At 37.2% G+C, this 24,099-nt stretch overlaps 1 protein-coding gene across 2 annotated transcripts in view; it reads left to right on the top strand.

Moving 5' to 3' along the window:
• Window positions 1-24,099, top strand: part of LOC101172317 (glypican-6) — a 164,190-nt gene that overhangs the window by 118,628 nt on the left and 21,463 nt on the right. The window contains exons 5-7 of one of the 2 annotated variants that reach the window (XM_011490214.3): window positions 7,839-7,969; window positions 13,764-13,904; window positions 15,523-15,552. In XM_011490214.3, coding sequence (XP_011488516.2) covers window positions 7,839-7,969; window positions 13,764-13,904; window positions 15,523-15,552 — 302 coding nt within the window. The remainder of the gene's footprint in view (window positions 1-7,838; window positions 7,970-13,763; window positions 13,905-15,522; window positions 15,553-24,099) is intronic. The other variant, XM_011490217.3, reaches the window with a different exon arrangement.

Below are 24,099 nucleotides of genomic sequence, written 5' to 3'. Positions count from 1 at the left end.
AAAATTTAACAAAAAGAGAATCATCAAGATAGTAAAAGAAACATCATTAATATGATCTTCAGATGCAGAAGAAAAAAAAAAGTATTGAGCTATAAGGCGCATAGAGTGAGTCTAAAGAGTCAGAGTTAAGTCCATGAGTCAGTCAGACTTGGATAACTGTGTTCACAATAACTATAGCTTGTTTGTATCACACTACACGTTAACTACATCGGCGTATATAGAGGTGAGCAAACTAAGGCCCAGGGGCCACATTTAAACTATTTAATCTGGCCCACGTAACTGGAATAAATTATATTGATAGTACTTATTGATTTTTTATTTTCCCTGTAATTCTGGAGCTTCTCTTTAGATTGTACACTACAAATAAATTGATCTTTAGGTGCAGGAAGAAATGCTTGCGTTCATGTGGTGTTGGAAGATTGTGTTGTATTCCTGAAGTTCATGGATGTTTTTGGATTCGAACAGTCATTTTTCCAATCATTCCAACACCAGATCTCTAAATTTGCATTTTTCCCTGAGAGACATCCACCCATTGATTCATACTAAATTGGGGACGATTTTGGGATTAAAACTCCAAATTGTTCTGTTTCAATCAAAATTAAAAACAGGCTGACATTTTCACAGAGCACCGTGTACCTCTCGAAATCGCTTCGACATAAGTATGCGCAACCAGTATCATTTCATATATAAGGCACTCAGGGTTATAAGGCGTACTGTTGTCTTTTGAAAATAAAGTAGGAAAATATGGTAGATAAAATGAAAAGTGTGCATTCAAAGGACTTTTTTAGGTTATTCCTCAAATTGGATTTTTAGGTAATCCACAAAAAAATAAAACTTTAACTGAGGAGTTTTGACATGTTTTTCTACTGTCATGAAACATATGTAGTAGTTAGTTTTAAAAAGAAAATCTGGGTGAAAAGTAGTGGTGTCTAGTATGTATACACCTAGTTTAACTGTCTTCTGATTAGCTCATCTAAAAGTTGTTCTTTGATCATAGTGCAGAAAGCAAAGGGATGCATAAGATTTTTTTTTCTTTTTCTTTTTTTCTTTCTGTAAAGTAGCAAGACTATTTAGAAGACCATAGAAACATCTTTGCAGTTTCAAACATGCAATGTTGAAAAATATCAAAGATTTTCTGTTACATAAATGTCAACCGGATCTAGGAATATTTGCAGAAAAATAATGTGTCAATGAAACATTTGTCAGCACTAATAATGCCTGGATGCAAGGATGAGGTCATCAAGGTAACAACTCTATTAATTTTGTTTGTTTTTCAAGTAAAATGTTTGTGTTCATGATTCAAGTGCTGCAACAAATGCTAGAAAATGGATTCATAAGAATGGGTACTCGTGGGTATATTATTTTAACTGCATTCAAATTCTTAAGGTGTAGTAATAGAAATATCTTTTCACTCATTTAAAATCCCCAAAACTTTGGCAACAGCGTCAACATGTGTCAGTTTCTGACAAAAAGACTGTGCGTTTATTTTCTTTTTCATTGGTCCTCTGCATATGTTAAAAGGTTCAGGTGAAGGAGGTTGGATTTTTTTCTCAGGTAGCAACAACATATTGTGCTTCCTTGTCTGACTGCAGGTCTCTGTTATTTGTCCCTCGCCTTGGGGACTGGTCACAGTGGATGCCCTTGGAGAATCCATGCTATGTCTGTGCTTGTTTGTTGTTGGCATCACTTTTATTTGAAGTTACTGTTGAAAAGCAATACAATCCAGATACCTTTACTTTCTAGCATACGTTCATCAGGCTTCCTACAAGACAAACAGAAACATTCAAATGGAAGGACAATGCTTATGCTGATAATAAGAAAATGGATGGATGGACTGATGGATGGATATTCATGTACAATATGGCTGGAGAAAAAAGGTTTTTTAATATTTAGCTTTGATCCTTTTTGTCTTTTCAGCACAATGAAGATGTTCTCTAACACAATTTACGTTTGTGCTAAAAGAGCTTTGATGGGCAAAAAATGTAGATTCAAATATTAATTGATAAATCTAATTTTTGCACACTCACCTGTAATGCTTAGCAAAATTATTTACACAAAAGCTACCACTTTTGTGTCCAGTTGTTCTTTTAAACCTGACAGTTAAAACTCCTACAAGAGTATGTTTAGGTCTGTTCAGCTTCACCAAACATAGTTTAACGGAAAACATTGTAGAGACAGGTAAACATAAAATATATTATTTCTTTTTTTTCTGTATCATTTTAGGCACTTATTTTTTAAATTTCCGATGAATGTTATTTACTTTAAAGAAAAAAAGAGTTGACCTGATGATTGCAGACTGTATGCTTGTGTGTGTGTGTGTGTGTATGCACATGTGTTGGGGTGTGTGTGTTTGTGAGTGTTTGTGAATGCTATAATAAAGAAGGCAAAGCAAAACTTTTTTATGCCCTGGAAATTAATGTTCTTATTAATTAAACCTAAAAAGAACATTACAATTGTACATCTTTAATTGAATTCAAACCAATTGTATTTACATTTGTCAGAGAAGTTGAAGAAGTTAGAACCCTGCTATTAATAGGTGCTGAAAACAAACATATGTAAGGTGTAACTTTGCCATACTTTGAGTTTGGATGTGAGGAATAGTTTAGAGAGAATAGGAGGCCAGCAGAGACCCATAGATTATTGTGACAGTGATAGAGCATTGTAATTTGTCATACTTGGCTGTTAATCGCTGCTACGTGATCTCAGTGACATGCGCAACTGATTCAGAACAGGCAAGATGTGCTCTGAAAGCCACGCAGTGATGTTGAACAGTTAAAAAAATAAACTTTAAATTATTTAATGAGGTTCAGATTTATGTATTCCAATTCATTTAAATGTTTTAGGGAAATGACTTGTATGCTGTTAAAATCCATGTGTGATTTTGTTTTCTTGATTCATCTTTTTTTTTTTAGCATAAACTGTGTTTATGTCAGATTTTTTTTGTTCTTTTTGTCTTCAGCTGACGCTTTTCTTCTTCTTAAAACACTAATTTTGACCTCACGTAGATGCAATAAATCTTTACTAAGCTAAATGAAAAACAGGTCATAAGAACTCTGGTGACCATATCATTTAGGATTTTGAGTCTCCTGCCCCCAACAGTTCTTGATGATCTAACCAACCTAACAGTGCACTATTTAGACGTTGATAAAGAGTTTCCCAAAAAAGGAAAGTGTGTCTTTATCAGTTCAGTGCAAATAATGTTTAATTCCAGCACCAGAAACCCAGATGAGCAGAAAACATTCAATTCAATTTTTCTTTATTTCAAACACAAATCAAAATATACATGAGTTTAAAATAGATAAAACAAGACAGTGTGCTTAAAAAATGAGTGGGTGAAGAGAAATCTTGTGTGATCCCACCCCTTTTTTACAACACCTGATGATCTACGTATTTTCTATTTACAGAAAATGTATGAAATATTTAATGATTTTCATAAAACTAGTGTTTTTTTGTTTTTTGTTCTTTTGTTTCACTTCAGATCTTTTTGTTTTAGTTAGCAGTTTTTCTTTTTGTTGCCGTTAACCTTATTGTTTGATTGTTCATTTTTTGCATCATAATTTTCTCTTTTATTTTTCTTTTTTCTCATCTTTCTTTATTGGCTTTTCTTCATGTATTGTTCTGAATGTCTGTTGTGTAATGTGTTTGTTGACTTTGTTTTACTTCTTTCTTTGTTTTACTTCTTTCCTTACACGCGTTAGGTTCTAAAAGGCACACTTTGTTGCCACATTGTGTGCAGAACATCCATTTTTACAAAGACTGTACAGTTTTTATACCTGCAATGCCTAATTTTTCCCAAAATCCTTTGCAAGCTAAAAGACAAAAGCCAACATGGTGAGGTAAGCTGTTTTAAAGTTAGATGATGCTCTGAATTATATTGGAGAAAACAAACCTTTGGGGAGGGTCACTAGTGGTTTATAATGGTTATTGTTTGAAAAGGATAAATGGTATTAATTTCTTGTTGAGACATTAATTATGCACATATTTTCTGGTAATATCCTTAATAAGGATCAAATTTAATTTAATTCAAATTATGCATCTAGATGAAAAAAATAACGTAATAAAGTAATTCACAATTGATCAGATATGTTAGAAAAACTGCCTTTGGCATTATAAGATGTTTTAATGGATGTTACTTTCTTTTGTTTTTTTGTAGAAAAACATTGAAGGTAGAGAATTGCTTAGTTTAAATGTAATTATTTTTCCTTTTAATATTACGATGCACTGCTGCCAGCAACAAAACACTATGCAGACAGCATTAAAAGGACTTTAAATACAGCTTTTCCCTTTTATTTCTGATGGAAACTTTAAGCCTAATGGGAAAACTATTTACAGCTTAGTCAATGTTTCACTGAGAGAAAAATATTGAATGTTTCTTTTCCATTGATGTGACCACTCATGGAGGATTCACTTTTTACTGTTTGGTTCTCTGTTAGTTAGCAGCTGCTGCGCATTGAAGCCTGCCTGAAAAAAAAAATGTTTATTTTGTGTTAACATTTTAGTAAATTTGATTCTCTTAAGCCAAATAAAGGGATTATTTAAAATCACCAAAATCACCTCTTACTCACTTAGCAACATTTGCGATGAGGTTGAGGAAAAGAGCATGGTAAAAAGCAATAAGGAGGAAGTTATTTGATCATTTGGATGTAAGACTTGTTTCTTTGGTCTCATGACAGTCACTGAGAAAATCTGGCCCGAGGCCAAGAGCTGAACACATTCTCCAAAAGCTGGTCAGGGAAGCCTTAGAAGCCATTGGAGATTTTGTTTTTATCTTCTATAAAACAGAGGGAAGACTGGAGAATTTGAAAGAGCAGGATTACATGCAACACAGGTCCTGGGATGGAATCAAACCCCACAACGCTGGAAAAACTTTGCCTTGGTAGATGGCACCTGCAACAGCTTCAACTGAGATTAAAACTCCTCAGTCTGAGGAGTGTCAAGTTGCAGCTGTGTGTTGTTACTAATTAAAAGTATTTTTTTTTTATCTCTTTTCTTTTTTTTTACTGAAGTTTAGAATAAATACCATAATTACCGGACTATAAGCCGCTACTTTTTTCCTGCGCTTACAGCCCTGCGGCTTATTCAGTGACGCGGCTAATTTATGAATTTAATCGGCGGCCGCCATGTACGTATTTTCTGACTCAGTGAAAGGTTTGAATTCTCTATCTAAAACCGAACACAAGTCATTTGATTTTCAACACACTTCTAAGCAACCAAAAAGCATGGACTTGACTTCAGGTCTTAGACATTTCAGTCATGGTTCAACAAAAAGAAACACGCATGCCCGGCCGCATCCCAGAATCCTTTGGTGCCATTAGACCCAACGTGCACGTGATCGCCGCTACAATATGATGAAGCTTTCAAGTTAAAAGCAATCGTTAAAAGCAGCGTGAAAAATCCACCATCACCAACGGGTTTGGAAAAGCCGGTTAGCTGCATGACGGAGAGAACAGCGCATGCGCCGGAGTGAATTTACCTCTGAGTCATAGTGACTCGGCTGGCTGCACGTAAATATGTGGGAATAACATCAGCCTTTAATTTGTCGGGACACGACTGGAAACACAATCGACGTGATCGTTTTTACGGTTTCTAAGGACTGAGCAGAATTTTGCATTGAAAAGCTCACACCGCTAAATCTGAGGCCATGGTCCTTGACCGGAGAAAGGTAGTTTGCCATCTCTCGGTGGGTGGAGTGTCCTTGCCCCAGGTGGAGGAGTTTAAATACCTTGGGGTCTTGTTCACGAGTGAGGGAAGATCGGAGCGTGAGATTGACAGGCGGATCGGAGCGGCGTCCGTAGTTATGCGGTCGCTCTATCGGTCCGTCGTGGTGAAGAGAGAGCTGAGCCGAAAAGCAAAGCTCTCAATTTACCGGTCGATCTACGTTCCAGTACTCACCTATGGTCATGAGCTATGGGTCATGACCGAAAGAACGAGGTCCCGAATACAAGCGGCTGAAATGAGCTTCCTCCGCAGGGTGGCTGGGCGCTCCCTTAGAGATAGGGTGAGAAGCTCGGTCACCCGCGGAGAGCTCGGAGTAGAACCGCTTCTCCTCCACATCGAAAGGAGCCAGTTGAGGTGGCTCGGGCATCTAGTCCGGATGCCTCCTGGACGCCTCCCTGGAGAGGTGTTCCGGGCATGTCCCACTGGGCGGAGGCCCCGGGGAAGACCCAGGACACGCTGGAGAGACTACGTCTCTCGGCTGGCCAGGGAACGTCTTGGGGTCCCCCCAGAGGAGCTGGAGGAAGTGGCTGGGGTGAGGGAAGTCTGGGCATCTCTGCTCAGTCTGCTGCCCCCGCGACCCGGTCCCGGATAAGCGGAGGAAGATGGATGGATGGAAGCTCACACCGACCCTCAGCCGCCGTGTGAGCTGGAGACATGTTCTGCTGCTCGTTCACATAGAGCTGCGGGGCCGATGGCATTCTGATGGCTCCCACACGTAACAACGCATCCTCCCCTCATACACAAAACGTTCACTATTAAGTCCGATTGCTCTGCACAGACACGATTTGCTCCAGCGCAGAATGGGGACGAAGCGTTCTTCCCTGGGAGACAAGGAGCGCGCGGGGCGAGCGCGGAGCGCAGAGGCGTCCGCGGAGCAACAGTGTTTGTTGTGGAAGGAAACTTCTTACGCACGCGCCCCGCTGAGGCGTGCGTATCGCGCTGAGGCGTGCGCTTTTCAGTCGCCGCTGCTTTATTTTACTGGTGTTACTACTCCCATAACGCTGCCGCGACACAAGCGGAAGGAGAGCTGTGACTGTTCACCCCTCCATGCACTGCTGATACTTGCTCATTCTTAAACACGTACAACAGTGTGGCGAGGCGAGCTTTGGCCCCGCCTTTAGCCCCTAAGACTCATGGGAAATGGGAGATCGCGGATGTAAATTTCCTCATCATAACTGAGGGATGTAATGTTGATTACATGGTTACTGTTTGTAATTTTATGTATGATACCTAGATTGTCAATAAGTTAAAAAAAAATAAAAAAAAACATAACTGAGGAACTTGTGAACAGAATACAGTTCCATGCTGTTTGGCAGATGTAGGTGTATTCAAATACATGATCTTGAGGCAAAGCTGACTTCACCCACAGTGTTCTAACGAAGTACACTTACTCTGGGAATCAGGATGTAATTTGTCAGGATGACAATGATGCCTAGTAGATGCAGCTTGTACTCCGACGCGGCTTGTGTATGTATAAAAGTAGTCAAACACGTGAAAATGGGTGGGTGCGGCCAGTAATCGGGTGCGCTTCGTAGTCCGGAATTTACGGTAGTTGTTAATATAATATCAATAATTGACACTTTATTTATCCCACGATGGGGGAATTCTTCTTTGCGTTTTGGCCCATCCTCTGGGGGGGGCTGCGGGCTGGCTGCGCTTGGGGGACGGCAGCTGGCTGAGGAGAGCAGGGATCGATCTGCCAACCCTTCAGTTGTTGGATGACCTGCTCTACTGCCTGAGCTAAACTGCTGCCCCTTAATATGGGGTAAAAGTGGGAGTTGCACTTTCACTGACAGTGTTTTATTAATTTAAGGACTATTTATTAAGATAATTTATTAGTACAAAAACAAAAAAAACATCCTACTAGTAGAATAATTCATGGTTATTGTTACAATCCTTCACTTCATCGTGACCACTCGAATCCAATTCAAACTACATATGTTGTTCTACGGAGTGATATAATCAAAATAAAAACAAATGTAACCACATGGTAGTTTCTTCTTTTTTTCATTTTTTTATTAAATATTGCTCCCATCCACAGGCAGACTGTTGCATGTCACTAACAGGATGTCATAAGCTAGAAAAATAATGTCTGCTTTCTCTCATTTGCTTTGTGACAGATGCCATGTTGCTGGTTGCCAACAGACTGGAGGGGCCGGATAACATTGAAGCTGTGATAGATCCTGTTGACATCAAGATCTCTGAGGCCATCATAACTATGCAGGAAAACAGCATGCAGGTGTCAGCAAAGGTATCACATTCTGAAATGAGGCTTTGAAAGTTAAGCAAGGGCAAATTATTTGACATATTAAAGGCTGATTTACACTGGGCTGTTTGTGGTGCGTCTCTGTTGACAAAAAATAGAATGTTTATTGATCAGTCGGAATGTTTACATTGCCTCCATCCGTCCCCCCACAATGCAAGCGTTACGCAGGAGTTCTAATTCCTGTCCGTTTTGCGGCAAAGATCCGGAAAAACAGAAAACAGGTCTGACTTTAAAAATAAAAATTTAATTTGCACTTTCAAAATAAAACTTTATAAAAGTGTTCTATTTAAGGTAATTTGCCAACACGATAAAGCACATAAACACAGCGCATATCACTATTGTCCATTTTTTTTCACCATGGGCACCAAAGGTTTAATTTTAGAAGTACAAAAACATGACATAATTCATTACACAAAACATACATGTTATAATGATTCAGTGAGGAAGGAGAGGGTGTGGGACCTGATTGATGGCCAGGAGCGAACAGAGCGGAATATACTATTCTGCACGGGGGGTGGCTAAGGGGGGAGAGGGGATGGACTGAAGATGCAATGGACACCATGGAAATCGATGGTCGTGAGATGGAATCCCCAAGCAACGCAAGGAAGACACTGTAAATCAGCCATAACAACGATATGCAGTTTTTACTTAAAATACTTTTCTTTACTTGTCCTGTCCAACAGCTGAGAAAACAGATGAGAACTGAAGGCCTCTTGTGTTGATCATATTTTACTGTTACAACAGGGGGTTATTAGTCTCCTGACACACCAGGGGCTTGTTTCAGAAAGGAGGTTAAGTGTAAACTCTGAATGAGTTAACCCTGAAATCAGGGAAACCCTGGGTTTTCCGTTTCAGAATGGGAGGTTTGTTAAACAAGAGTAAACAGAGTAAGTCAAACCCGTTTCTGAAAGAGAGGTAACTTAAACTCGGAGTCAGTGTCCATGGTTACTTATGCTGTGAACCTAACCTGGTCGGGAGCAGGTTTTATTCTCTAAACTCAAGGTTTCTGCCGGTCCCCTCCCCTTTTTAAAGACGAAGCGGTATTTCTCGCTTTAACCTTCATTGCCCAAATTTCCGTCATACAGAGACGGTCTAAGTGACAAGAATGGCTTGTCCTTTTTTGGAGGACCCAATAGACGAGGAGACTGCATTAATTCGTAGAGAATTACATTTACGTCAGGCGAGGATTTTGAGACCTAGACTCGATTTTTTGTAATTTCCCCATACGTTTTTGTTTGAGCGTTACCGTTTGTCGTTGCAGTCAATTACATATATACAATGAAAACAATATTAGATATGTATTGCTATGTAGATGTTTCATGTGTCAAATATTGTCAACAAAGCCTACATCCATGACATGCTCAAATTTTACCTGATTGAATTATATTTTTATACTTCATTTTTAGCTGCTGCCATGTTCTTTTAATTCCTGCAGGATTGCATCTACATGAAAATGAAATCAGGGACATTGAATTAGATTAATGTAACAATTACTTTTTGGAAACACAATTTGCTAGCACTGCTTACTTTCTTAATCCCATATAAACCTATACCACTTGATCAATACAAGGGTAGACATAAGCTCACTTTTAAAAACACAATTGAATGTATTAATATTAAACTGACCAACGTTTGCAAGAGGGGAATGTTAATAAAAAAAGTCCTCTAAACATTACCGACGTTAAATGCATTTTTCCCCCAGATTGGTTCTGTACACTATGCAGCATTTCATGCAATTACACCAGGAATAACACTTCAAAAGTACGCCTAAATATCGCCATTTTTTATTTCACAACTTACGCTATTTAAAAAGTTATTACAGCCAATATTTTATAACAATGATTTAAATGCAAACTTATGCATTAACTTGAGCAGCTATGTTTTCCCACGCTAACTGTCTCTGTTTTGCAGATGCAGCGGTGTTGCTTTTTCTTCCGGAATATGTGCTCATATTCACTGTAACTCTGCAGCAGCACGTCAAGTTCAGCTGCCGAAAAATATGCAGACCTCTTTTTTTCACGGTTGCCATGGTGACTCGTAATATCTGCACTCCATTGATAATGGCGTCTTATAGTCGCGGTGCACACGCTTACCTCCGAATCAGTCCACTCAGAGTTGATTAACCTAACTCTGATCAGCTTCTCTGAAACAGAAAACTCAGAGTTGTTAATCTCTCGATTGACCAACTCAGAGTTCAAGTTTAACCTCAGAGTTGGTTGAACCTCCTTTCTGAAACAGGCCCCAGAGGTATATTTGAATAAACCCCTTCTATAATTTAGGCTAAGCTTTATTCATCTTACTTGCATTTGTAACAGGTTTTTGTTGGACCAGACGGAAAAGAAAAAGAGGGAAGAAGAGAGGGGGGGGGGATAGGTGGGTGATTATAGAAGTGGGAGGTGAAACCATGAAACACAATAAAATAACAAGTTGTTGGATGTTTTTACTCCTTACGGTCAGGTTCACATGTAATACAAATCCAAAAGGGCTGTCCACACCAGTGACGTGCGGTGAGGTTAATGGCTGGTGAGGCACTGATGTCATCAGTCAGATTTACAAACATATGAACCATACTGAGTAACTTATTCACCATTTGATTGACAACAGTTAACGTGTTTTGTTTAAAATATCATTTCAACATGTTTTTTTCATATACAAACTGCAGCATAGAAAAAGCACAAACGTTATTATCGTCTTACCTTTACTTGTAAATAAAGTCCGTACGCCGCTCCTTCTGAAGAAAATGACTTGCCGCTTGCTATCACTTCTATTATTTTTTAGCGTCATAATCAGGGCTCACCGGCGCCCCCTTAAATGAGTCACGAGAATGTCTGGCCTCACCCAGTGGCTTTTTCGCCGGCGTTTAGCGCTCAGCACAAGAAACACGTCCCTCACATACAGTTATTTATAAAAACAAACACTGTACATCATATACATCTGCTAAATTATGTAAACTCAGCTCATATAGTACAAGTGATTGAACCGACACACAGAGAGACAGCAGTACCGTCTGACTGCATAGGTATTGCGCAATCCAAGGTGAGGCTCAGCGGGCTGGTGCCTCATCGCACGTCACTTAGTATCTGAACGGCAAATGTGGAAATTCAGCGATTTTGAGAAAGAAAAAAAAACACCCAAAAATGGTAAATTTAAATGGAAAATGACTGCAAAGCACAAATTACTGATTAAATATAATAATTGAATTTATTTTTTTCTCTTTTCTTCCCATAATGACAGGTGAGGCACAGCCTCACCTGCCTCTCCTGACTGCACGTCACTGGTCCACACACACACTCAAATGTTATATACATCCCTGTTGTTCACATACAAACATGTCAACAATGTACACAATACAACTAACATTCACACATGCATATTTATGCATTAAGGCCAACACACGTGAAACATTTCATTCAGTCACGCAAACTGTTTGTGCAAAAGCACCTGTGATCGAGTGAGTGTTTATGTTTTTTCTGAGGTGGATGATGGAGTGCCCAGTCCTCCCCACACCAAGGCCCGCAGGGGCAGCCAGTAGTAGATAGAGAACAACCGCCCGCCGGGCAATCACATCCGCCACCCAGGTCAGGGCCAGTAGGACCGCCACAGGGGCCCCCCACACCAGAGAGCAGGGAGGCATAGTGGGACAGAGAGTGCATATATTTGGCCTTTTAATCATTTGGAAGATGGGAATTAAACCTTATTAGGATTTAAACCTACATTTGTTGGGCAGCTAGCCTAGTGCACATCCCCAGCTGCTGCTAGCTTGATTCAGAAGTGAGCTGTCTTTCATTTTCTGATTTAATCCACTAAAACTTTTCTCACAAATGTCATTTGAAATGTCTGCTCTCAGTTTTTCTAAATGTAAAAATCTAACAGAGGTTCCGAAACTTAAATTCTCATGTTGAAATGAAAGTTAAACAAACTGTTTGTTACAGGATGCTAATGTGCAAGACCTGAAACAGAGAAGTTCAATAAAAGTTGATTTTTAAATTAACCAATCTGAACTTCGATAAACTAAAACAAGACAAAAAATGAAATATTACAAAACGTAAAGAAAACAAAATGGGAATATGATATATTTTTCCATGCGTCAGTTTTCCAGACTTAAGGTCACAGACGGTAATTACCAATCAGACAACAGCTCTATTGATTAATAATAAAGACCAGGCGTGACATGTGACAGCTGTGACTACACATGAATTATAAGAAATAAAACAAAGACAAAGAAGAACATTAAAAAATGTCAAGCAACTACCTTTTTAGTAACTTTTTAAAAAGAAGAAAATATACATACATGTAAGAGATCCCTAAAGGATTTCTTCTTTATTTCAGCCAAGATCTGTTGCTCTTTAAAAACAGGCCCCTAGAGAATAGTCAAAAAGTCTTAAAATTCAAAAACATTTTCTTTAAATAAGTTAAAAGAAATGTGCCAACATGGTAGGAATTGTTATCCCATTGGCACTGTAATTCTAGTACAAAGACGTATATTCTTAAAACTTAATTTTTTTTTTATTTAAAACATTTATTATTAAAAATATTTTAATGCAAGACAGAAAGTAAGACAATATTTATTCAAACAAGATACTTTTTACCCCTGAAGATTTCATTTTTGTAGTAATGGCTGCTTTTAAAACTGCAATATACCTATTAAACTTTAACCTTATCTCACATTAAATCCTGATTAGAACAATTAGAATAAGGTTTGTTTTTTTAGGGATTAAAGATTATGAAATATTCTGTACTTTTCTCCAAATACTTTAGGTGTGCCATTTAACTCATTTTGCAGTATTCTTGATGCCTCACCGTCATGAAATAGTATTTGTATTAGTTTGTACATGTTGTCATTGTAACAGCGATATGTTGAAAGGCAAAACAAAAAGAACACATATTTTCTTCAGAATATTTGAAATAAAAATAATGTGACGAATCAACAAGATTAAATGAGAAAACATCCTGTTGTCAGGAAAGCCATGAAACACATTACAGCGCAGAGGGGTCACAGAGGAATACTAATGTTCTGTGCTGTTTGAAGGGATGCGGTAAAAGCCTGCAGAGCCCAAAACCCTTTAATAAATATGTTATTCCAGTAAACACTGTAGGCTGCACACTCATTAATTTAGTCGTGTAGACTCAGCTACAATATAGAAATGTGGGACCCCTTTCTAATCCCAAACTGGGATGTTTTACACGATAAGAGCATGGCAACAAACAACCAGGCACTATAAAGACATTTCTTATAAGGGAAATCATTTGATAATAATAATTTTAAATCTACAACTGTCTGAACATTTTATTAGCAATATCTCAATGTTTTTGCAAGGCAAATTTTTTCATTCTTAATTTGTTTTTGCTTAATAAAGCAAAACAAAAAAAGTATAAAACCTCCTGTTATGTAGTCGCTCATTTATAATTATACGTATAATTAATATTAATATACACAAAAAGTACTGTATTTGCCACCAATTGTGCAATTTTCTCCAACTTAAAAAGCTGAGAGAGGCCTGTAATTTTCTAATTTTCATTATTATTTTCGTTTAAATGATAATAATACATTTTATAGAATTATATGTTCAATATGGTCAATAACAAAAGTTCAACTAAACATTTGGTTATATACCCTCTGTTGGCAGTGACAGGAGTCAAAAATTTTCTCTGACAGCCACATGACCCAAAAAGGGCCGAAACAGGTTTAGAAGATGAAAGATCATGGGCAATTAATGTCTTCTTTTTCATAGTAATTGCAGTTTGCTGGTGGTAACTCTTCCTCTCTATGGTGTGTTAGGTTTTTCAAGAATGTGGTCAACCTAAACCATCAGGACTGAGCAGATCCACACGGGGCATCGACATGTTGAACAGTCGGTTCAGGCCCTACACCCCCGAACAGAGACCAACTTCAGCAGCAGGGACAAGCTTGGAGAGACTGGTAAGTTCACAAAAACAAATAAGTCTGTTTATGTATAAATACCCTAGAAATTAAAACTAATTTTCACAAATAGAAAAATATATGATAGAATTTAAGGATAAAGAGAATAAAAATCATTCAATTTAAGCCTTCATGTCCCCTAAAATCTAGAAGTAACATGAACAAATTTAGCAATTTAGATTAAAACTGAAGTAGAATGCATGCAATTAGGCGTGAATAAGCCGCTTAAAATATGAAAGAGTACAAAACTTTATCAGAAAAACAATCATGCCAAAAATTATAGTTGTGAACGTGTCGAGTGGGTGCACTGTCTCAGCCACTGAATCCAAATTTTCAGGCGGGTTTCTGGTCAAGTTGGCATGATTTTGCACTCTGACTTTTGTGTGGGGTGGGTGCTAAAGCATATGTTTTTTTCTTATCAAGTGGAAGATGAAATAACAATTTGTGTTTAAAATCAATTCTCCAGCAGACAGTTGGGTTGAGTAACAACTAGAGTGTTTGAGGCTGTGTGTGCAGAATGTCAACCATCCTTTTTCTGCCCACAAAGGTGTTTTCCTCGCAATTCAATTTAAACCATCTCCTCTTTTTACTGTAATCCCCTCAATCCAACATGTAATTCTGTCTATTAAATGCATTATTGTCCTTGAAAAGAAAATGTGCAGTTTATTTTCTTACACTGCATTAAGTAGGATTAATGTTAATATATATATATATATATATATATATATATATATATATATATATATATATCTGCACGTATTTATATATAAATACGTGCAGAGGCAAATACACTATTAAGGACTGGGGAGAGTTGTGTGATTATCTTTATATAGGAGGTATTTTATGGCTATCTGCCTGATTGTAACCCAATAAATTCTTTACACCAACTTTAATATTTATGTTAAGCCCTCAGGAATTTATATATTTTTTTTATTCGTCCTTACATGTAGGCCAATGTTTAAGAAAGCTGTAATCCTCCTCCGCTTCATAAACTTTTGGAAACAGAGTAGAAAAGCATATTAAGAAAAATTCCAGCAGTTTTTGGTTTTTAATTATTTATGCTTACATGCTTTCAGTCCTACTCCTTTTCAAAGATTTACATTTCTTCACAGAAATCTAAACCAGGTTGTGCAGAATGAGGTTTGCAGTTTATACTCTGCAGATCCTAGAATGTGTTGCAATCTAGTTTGATAAACTGATTCAGGTGTTTAGCTAATAAAACTGCAGCACATACCTGTAACCACTGTTGAATGAGTTCATATACTCAACTGAGATGATTTGACTGTTACGAATCTGCAAACTGCTTCAATTTGAGGACTTCCGACTCATTTTCGGCTGTGGTTTGTGTGCACTTTGATTTATTCTTTGATCAAATTTGATAGCAGGAGGTTTTAAAGTCATTTCACAGTGTTTTATTGAAGCTCATTGTGAATCGAGAGGTTTGAGGAACAAAATCTTGGAGGTTGGTGAATAGAATATTTCAACAGCCCCATTTATCATTTAACTTTTTGCCTCACTAATACACATTCTTCTTTTGGTTCATTTCTCTGTCTCAGACTCTGTATTTCTCTGATGTCCAATTAAACCTCTCTTTTTCTTATTTCTTCACTGCTCCCAGAGGGTTGTCTGGAGGACAATGCAACAAAGTGTAAGCCTTCCATCCCTCCTCTTGTTTTCAACAAGTCATTTTTCTTCTGGTATTTTAGTCAACCTGCCCACTGCACTTCCTGTCTGAACATTATTCAACATTCTTATTGATTACTTCTGTAAAACAAGCCTGTTTTTGAGGGGTTTCTTTTACCCTCAGTGAGCAGTATTTACATGTGCATCATTCAGAACCCACATTTCTCAAAGTGTTTTGGATTGGCAGGATGCGGTGGTTTAAAGTTTTGAAAACTACAGCAGAAAAGTAAAGTTTTGATTTCTAAAATAGTCTAGCTTCTTTTTTTTTTTCCAACATTGCACTCGTACTATAGTTATATGCTTGTTAACTCTCAAATGACTGAATCCAAGGTGTTTCCATGCCCTTTTCCCCAAGTTACCTGCTGGGACAAGCTTGCATACCAGCTGTGGCTGTGTAAAGACACATTGAGTATTCCCTGCTGATTCAGTGTGAAGCTTATGGATGCTTGGCGTTCTATTTATGGTCTTAAGCAGGCTAAACAATATCTTATCTTTGTTGATATTTGTTCTACTGGTTTAGTGTTAATAAATGTTGAACTACATTATTGAGCATTTAATTTATTTTTTTAACAATTTATTTGACCTATTTGATAACATTGTGGAGCTGTCAACTGAGGATTGTTTCCTGTTAACAGAAACATGTAAATCAGGTTTTATGTTTGTTTGTTTCACAGAGACTCCTGCATTTATTACGCCTTAATTGTGGGTGTATATGCATTTCATTTTTCACCACAAAGATTTTGTTCTAAAACCTGTTTTGCTGTTTACTCACATAAACTGAATAGGCTTCAGAGTGTCTTCAAAGTCCATAATTCATCTGTTGTAATTTCAGAATAAATAAAGGGAAGTCTTGACTTTCAGTATTTTATAGAATTGTAAGGTCCATTGGAGATAATCAAAATATAAGACTAGGATCTCAATCAGCTGCAAGTAATTTGAGACAAAATATGGGAAGAAAATTAATAAATTGGTAGCAATTTTCACTTGTAATCTCACTGAAGTACTATTGATTCTAATGAAATCCTGTTGCAGATCACATGGTGCCGTGTAACATTTGCTCAGTAAAAGTCCCATTATCTGTCACACACCTTGGTGTGCGAAATTTGTTCTCCACATTTGACCCATCCCCTGGGGGAGCGGCGAGCAGAAGACACAGCTGCACTTGGGAACCGTTTTGGTGGATTTAACCCCCCAACCAAAGGTGGAGAACACTTTGAATGAAGTTCAAGACCTCTGCAGCTATTCAGCCAGAGTTTAAAGAGATTTGTTTTTTGATCTTTTATTCCTCAGAATGTTTATAATAAAGAGCATGGAGTTGTAACTCATCCAGTTACAACGATATCCCCAACAGAACAAAAGATTAGGCATTTGCTGCTAAACACCATCCAGGAAGATACCCTAAAATCCTGAGGTTATTTATCAGTGGACTTTCAACTTTGCATATTTTAAATTAGATTACAAATTAGCTCCAAGTAACAAAACATCTAAGTAAAGCTTAGATGTTAAAGTTTTAACCTGCTCTCTGTGAATATCACCATAGTTCTATGACCTTTTAGTTTTACCCAAAACTAAATGGGTAAAAATTTTTGGGTAAAACTAACTCTAATTTTTTTAAACGCCATCAACATTGTGACACAAATAATTTTTCTTTAACAGTAGTGTCTAAATATATCCCTTGGCAAAAAGTAGTACACTTAAAGTTTATTTTGTAAAGTATAGCAAGTATACTGTAGACCATGCATGTACCATATAGGAAGTATAACTGGATACTCCTTAAGACTAAATTACATTTTAAGTACATAAAATGTACATTTAAAGCCTACTGTTTCACTTAGTATAGACTAAGTATCTTTGTAGTACTACTTAGATAACTCTTTTTGCTCAGGGATAGTCTTATGTGAGATGGCCAGGTTTGAAGAAATGTGTTTGTGGACGTACTTTTACATGAGTTTGTGACACTCAGCAGAACTGGGATGCATCATTTTTTAGGAAAAATGACAGTTCTTTGTCACTTGAAATGGTTTTGCTGACATGACATTAGCATCAGCTTCTTCATTAAACAAACGCTTTAGTTAAAAAAATGTGATTAATGTCCTGAAAGGATTCTATAATTGATTTGTTTGAGGACTTTCTAAATATTCTGAGCCTTGGTAATGGGATGTTTTGTTGCTGAGCATGCTTGGAATAGGGATGCAGTTGGAAAGAAAGCAAATCAGTCATTAGCAGTGGCCAGGCCTGTCCCCACGCTCCATTTAACTTTGCTTTAGCAGGGGGCCAGGGCCAGGAAACAATCTGCCAAAAACATTTTTTTCAAAGAGGAAAAACTGTTAAACTGTTAAACAATCAGTGCCTTCAATCAATCATAAAGTGTATGTGTTGATGTGTAGGTACCACATAGGGTTAGCCCATTTAAGTGTAGACTTTTTTAGCTGAAGCGGCAAAAACTTTGTAAAATACTAAGTATGTAAATGAAAGCAGCCAAAGCTTTTGGATAGTTTTACCATTCCTGATGACCTTTTTTAACTTTTTTCTGGGCTAAGTGGTGAGTCCTAGGAATCACTCAGGGTGTTACAACTGCAGACACATCTGCAACTGCCAACCGGTTTGTGAGTTGTGTCATAAAAAAGATTCAGGTACAGCTTTTTTGCAGTTTAAGGAAATCAAGCAGACTGTATCCCCATACTGGCTGTCTCTTCTTGAGTGTGTTTGTGCGTATGGGTTTGCTTGTGAGTGCAAGTGTATGATGCATGCGTGTGCGTCTCCGTCTACTTTGTAGTTTATGCAGACCCGTTGTGAAAATGTATAAAAAGGAAAGGGGGAAGTAAATGTGTTAAGAGCATAAGATCACATTGGCATGCAAATTCAGAGTACTTAGCATGCTGAGCCAATGTTTATCAGCACTGAGAGCAACAGGGTTTGGGTCTTTGGGGGGTTTCTTAACTCTTTTCTTAACTGTCCTGACAAAGATTCAAAAAAATAAATGCATTAAAGCAATTTTTCTTAAAAAAGCAAAATATGTTCCAGCTGCGTTTATGCCACTTTAAAGTGGACATAAATACATAACTAGGACAAATACAACAACCTTTAACATGTTAAAATAACTATACATAACTTTAAATAAAATTTGGAATTACTTTTATGTTTTTTCTTTTCCCAAACATTTTGTATATTTATAGTGGTTACTATATAATAATACAATAAAATAATATAATAATAATGAGGACATTTCAACACTGAATATGTATGTATGTATGTATATATATATACATTTTTTTTTTAAATAGACACTGAACAGTTCAGATTTTTACACATACATGTTTTTTGTTTTTAAATAAAAATATAAAATAGGCAGTAAGATTGTAATTAATCAGTCTGTTTAAAGGTTAATTACTCTGCTGAACACAAAATCTATAACAGTGACAAAAACTAAAGGTCCAAAATTAAATATCTAGCATGAACCTTTTTTTAAAAAGATTTAATATACTCTAAATATACTGGTGCTGTGGATGTTTAGAGCAGAGCGAAAACCAAGTGAAACTTACAAGCACTATCAGGCTATGGTGTTTATGTCAGTGTGCAAGTCTCCTCTGAGGAGGAGAAAAATAGGGCTGGACACCTGTTGTGGTGGACAGCTGCTGTGGGATGTGTGCACAGCATGGCGCCCGCTGCAGTGATGCACTGGGGCCACTAAACTCAAAAAGAAAGGTAATGTTCTGCTGTTAGGAAGATTCCAACTCTGCAGCTCGGCTCCTGAACGAGCTCTTTCAACCCTTGTTCTGCAGAACTTAGGGGCTTAAGGGTTTGTTTTACTGGAAAAAAAAATCAGTTGTTGAGTATAATGTCAAAGTTTTTTTTCCCGATTTCTAGTTTTGTCTACATAAGTCCACAAGTGGCAGCTTCAGCATTTCATTAGACACAATATATAAAAGCAGTTTGTTTCAAATGGCTAAAAACAACTGCACCGAGGCGTGCATCCCACATTCAATTCTCTTCACTACAGATTAAAAACACATCTGTTTGTAAATTGTTATGTATTAAATCTAAGTCCAATCTAGTAATGAAAAAGTTAAGTTTATCAGGCTTCCTAAATTCTTTAATGTGTTTATTTATGTTTCTTTAGAAATGTCATATTGAGTTGCAAGCCGAAAATAAAAGCTGGTGTGTTTTAGTTGTGATATTTTGATTTACTTTATTTTTTTTGCCTGATTTTTTAATTGAATTTTTTAACTTACTTGTATGGCAAATGTAATGATGCTTTAATTTATGTTTTTGTGGAACACATTTGAAGAAAAAAAATACAGAGAAAAAAACCTATTGTAGCAAATGAAAGATGAAACTTGGAAAAAAGAGGAAAAGTATCTTTACAATCACGTTAAAGACAAATTTCAAGGCATCCATTTTCTGTGTCCTTGTGTACACTTTCTTCATACAGTTTGTGTTTGTTTGGACTGCATCATTCATTTTGAGTTCTTTTTTTTCCTTTATTGCAATTCCAATATGGTCCTTCACACACAACGTGTGTTCTCAGGCCATGAAAATAAGAAGTTTGGTAATGTTAGTAAGGCTTTTCTTTTGTATTGATTGTGTAAATCTCAAGAGGTGATTTGGATCTTTACATTTACATCAGGTATTAGATTTCCCAACAAAAATCCTTTTCATTTTCTCTCGGGTCATTGATACTGATCTCAAATGAAATGCACATTTTAATTTGGCAGCTCCAAACAGTTTGAGTCTGTTTAGAAACCGTCACAACCTCTGTGCATGTCATCAGGCAGTTAGTCTACCACTGTTTTTCTTAACACGGTTATCACTCAACCTACAGCTAGAAGATGTTTTGTCTCTATTTAACCCTGCAGAATGCTGTTTGCTCAACAAATCATACAGGAAAACTGAAAATAAACCAAAATTTGTCCAAGAAAATCCTATTTAGAGCATTATTCACAGCACTGAATGACTAAAGCAAGCCAACTCAGCTGCTGTGAATATCATAAGTAGGTGACCATTTATGCAGCCTATTTGGAGATTTAGCTACTTTTAAAACCTGTTTTATTTTTAGCTTTGCTCTATTGATTTTTAGTAATTCATTGACGAAATACTGCTTTGATCAGAGAGTTTTTAGTATTCTTAAAATTTCAGTTTGGTTATTTTTAAAGGGTGCCTTGTTTTGCCATATTTTTCCATTATCGAGCTACTGTTACATCATCATATCTATGACTCATCTGTCTAGGCAAAGTGTGTGAGATTATCACACTGTCGCTTGTAAAATAAACTGTTAACTCCTCAGTATTTTTTACAATTTTGCGTTTGGGTTTTGTGGTTACCAGACAAGTTTTTGGGGGAAAAGGATGTTAAAAGAAAATTAATTTTACTGTGTTCCATTCTTGTATTAACGATAAAGAAAACTCATTTCTTTCTTTCTTTTTTTTTCTACAACATAACTATTGAGCTTTTTCTTTACAAACTAGACTACAGCCCAAGGGCTAAATCCCAGGATCACTAATAAATAATTACAGTTTGTTTTGAAACTTTACCTTGCAGAGATGCATCTGGTTAGAAAAATACTTCTTTTTTTTTTGCTCCCAAATGCTGCATTTACCCTTGGGACGGGACACAAAACCAGCTGTGTATGAAACGTCCATCTGTGCTTACATTAGTCTGGTCACGGTTTGTTTAGCATGAATGTGTTGTAACAAAACAGTATCTGTTTCATTTGTTATCAGTTTCAAAAGATGATAAAGAACAATGAAACAACGATAGGAACATGATGTCATTGAGAAACCTTTTATTTTTACTGCAATAACAACTTCAAGATATATTTAGAAATGTACCATATATAGTTTATTTTCAAATTTGCCATGAAAATTGTTTTATACACTGCGATTTAAAATATTAGGGTTGAAAAAGACTATCTAACATCTTTTTATAATATGTATGGTTTTAATTACTTGGCCGTCAAAATTTTCCGTGTTTGATTTGTTCTTCAACATTACAAGTTTCCCATTTGAGCCCATTACCTCCCTCCTGCTTTTATTTTGAAAGGATGCAGCTCCATGTCTGTCTTATGTTTTAAATTTGACCTTTTATTTTTAGATGCAGCTGTAAAAACATACAAATCTGAGCTGGACAATGTGTAACTTTAATTTAAGCGTAATTACACAGACAACAGGTTCACACAAACGCACTGTAGGAAATTCAAGGTTATTTGGCAAAGCTGTTGTCATGGTGATAGGCTATGGAACGCATGTTTAATGCCCCTGCTGCCTGTTGCTAGATTAAACAGATGTACAGCACATTTCATTATGAGTACAGAAACTGCCGTAATTTTGTAATTAATTTTGGACCTAATGAGAAAAAGTATTACTGTTCTGCATTATTCAGTTCACCTTTAGTGGAAGTCAAATGAATGATAAGTTGGACTGTTTGTGGTTAAAGGACTGTTAATTTCTTTATATTAGTAGCTATTGAAAATAAAAGTAGCAGATGAAGACAAAATTAAGTGGTGCACCTTTGTGCATGAATCTAAATCACAGGGTCTCTGGTGCCCTGGAAGGAATTTGATTTTTTTCAACTGTGAGCCCAATGCGTCCTGATTCTTTCTAGGAAGTTGATCGTGTAGTCAAAGAATAGAGAGGGCTGGAGAAGAATGCCATGCTGATTGCTGCGCCAATAGAGTGGAGGCAGTGTGTGAGGCGGCATCTCTTATCCCTGGGTGTAACTGCAGTGCACAGAAAGCTATTGAAAGGAGAATCTCCAACATGGGGTGACTGCATATGCCCGTAGTCTGGGTTCAGATTCTGTCATTTAAGTGGACAACACGTAGCCCCACACTGGAAAAATGCCACAAAAATGTAGAAGTGGAAAAACTGCATGTTTATTTGGACATACATTTTAGATTCTGTACTTAATAATTTCATGCTACATAGAGAAAAGGAAAAATGATAATAATAATGTGTTGGTTGAATGAATGGCTGATCAAAGAAGGTGATGCACAAAGGTGAACAGTAAAAAAAAAGGTTTTACACTGTTTGACGTTGGCAATTCATTTATGGATGCAACTCACATACTCACAGTTCTGCTGCTAATCCCACCAATGCATGATTCCTACAAATTCCAAGGGAGAAAAAAAATGACATTCTTGTTATACAAGGTTGAAACATAGTAACAACAAAACAAATAACATAATTTCTCTGACAGATTAGATTTTACCTGACAAAACAGATGTTTATAATTTCTCTTTCTATGACCTGTGGTGCTAGACTAAGAGCTCAGTAGCCTTGTGTACAGTAGAGTGTCTGCCCTGAGACTGAAAGGTTGTGAGTTCAAATCCAGTCTGAGTCATACGGAAGACTCTAAAAGTGGGGCCAAATCAGGGCTGAAGCTATGTCCAGCTTCTCCTCTTAATCAGAAACCTTCAACATGACATTTGAATTAATCTCGATTGACCAAACACTTTTTCTCTATTTCAGCCTTTTGTATTCTGGCTTTCTCCATTGATTTGTGTTTTATTGACAGTATTCATACCACTCTCTGAGCTTTTAACCCTACATACTGAGTCACTATGATGAATTTGCTTTTTTTTTTCATTGAGTGGTTTTTTTTTTGCATCTTCTTACTCTTCCTGTATTTTTGTGACATCCAATTCAATTAAATTTTATTTGTATAGCCCAAAATCACAACAACAGTCGTCTCGATGGGCTTCGAAGTAAAACATGAACTCAAAAGGATCACGAATACAAAGAGTTCAATAGGAAAATACTAAAATGAACTAACAAACTGACTAAGTTATACTGGCATCCCTGCCCTTAGACCCCCCTTCGCGGTAAGGAAAAACTCCTAAAAAAACGGATTCCGGAAAAAAACAAGAAACCTCAGGGGTTCCCACATGAAGGAGGGATCCTCCCCCAGGACGGACAGGCGATTTACCAGAACTCTTAGAGAAGAATTAACTTATCTAACACTACAACTGCATATATAAAGACCAGCAGACGAGCTTCATCCAGCCGTGGTTGGGGGGACAGTCAGGGGCGCGAGTCGAGCCGGAGACAGGAACCACAGCCAGGTGTAGGAGCAGGAGCAAAGGCGAGGTAGACGGTCAGGAACATGGTCAGGAACAGGAGCACGGATGAGGCAACTGGAGTCTTTCCCTCTCCCCTCCCCAGGAGGGGAGAGGGAAAGAGGGACAATACATGAATCGCACTGCACCAAACAGCGGCATGGAGAACTAAATGATGAATAATGATCAAAAATAGAGGAGAGGAAGGGTAGAAGTAAAAAAGGAAAGAGGACAGAACCCCAGTGCACCATAGTTACCCCAGCTTCAACTTCTAGCAGCCTTTTAAAACAAATAGTTATTGTTATTAAGTTTAATTTAAACAAATTAACATTAAGTTAAATAATCTCTGAATACTAACTAGTCTGACAATAAGCCTGTCCAAAGAGGAATGTTTTCAGTCTAGCTTTGAATGTAGAAACTGAATCGGCCTCTCTTACATGAGCTGGGAGCTTATTCCAT

The sequence above is a fragment of the Oryzias latipes genome, chromosome 3, assembly GCF_002234675.1.
Source record: "Oryzias latipes chromosome 3, ASM223467v1".
Classification (NCBI taxonomy): domain Eukaryota; kingdom Metazoa; phylum Chordata; class Actinopteri; order Beloniformes; family Adrianichthyidae; genus Oryzias; species Oryzias latipes.
This window is presented reverse-complemented; position numbering and strand designations above follow the sequence as displayed.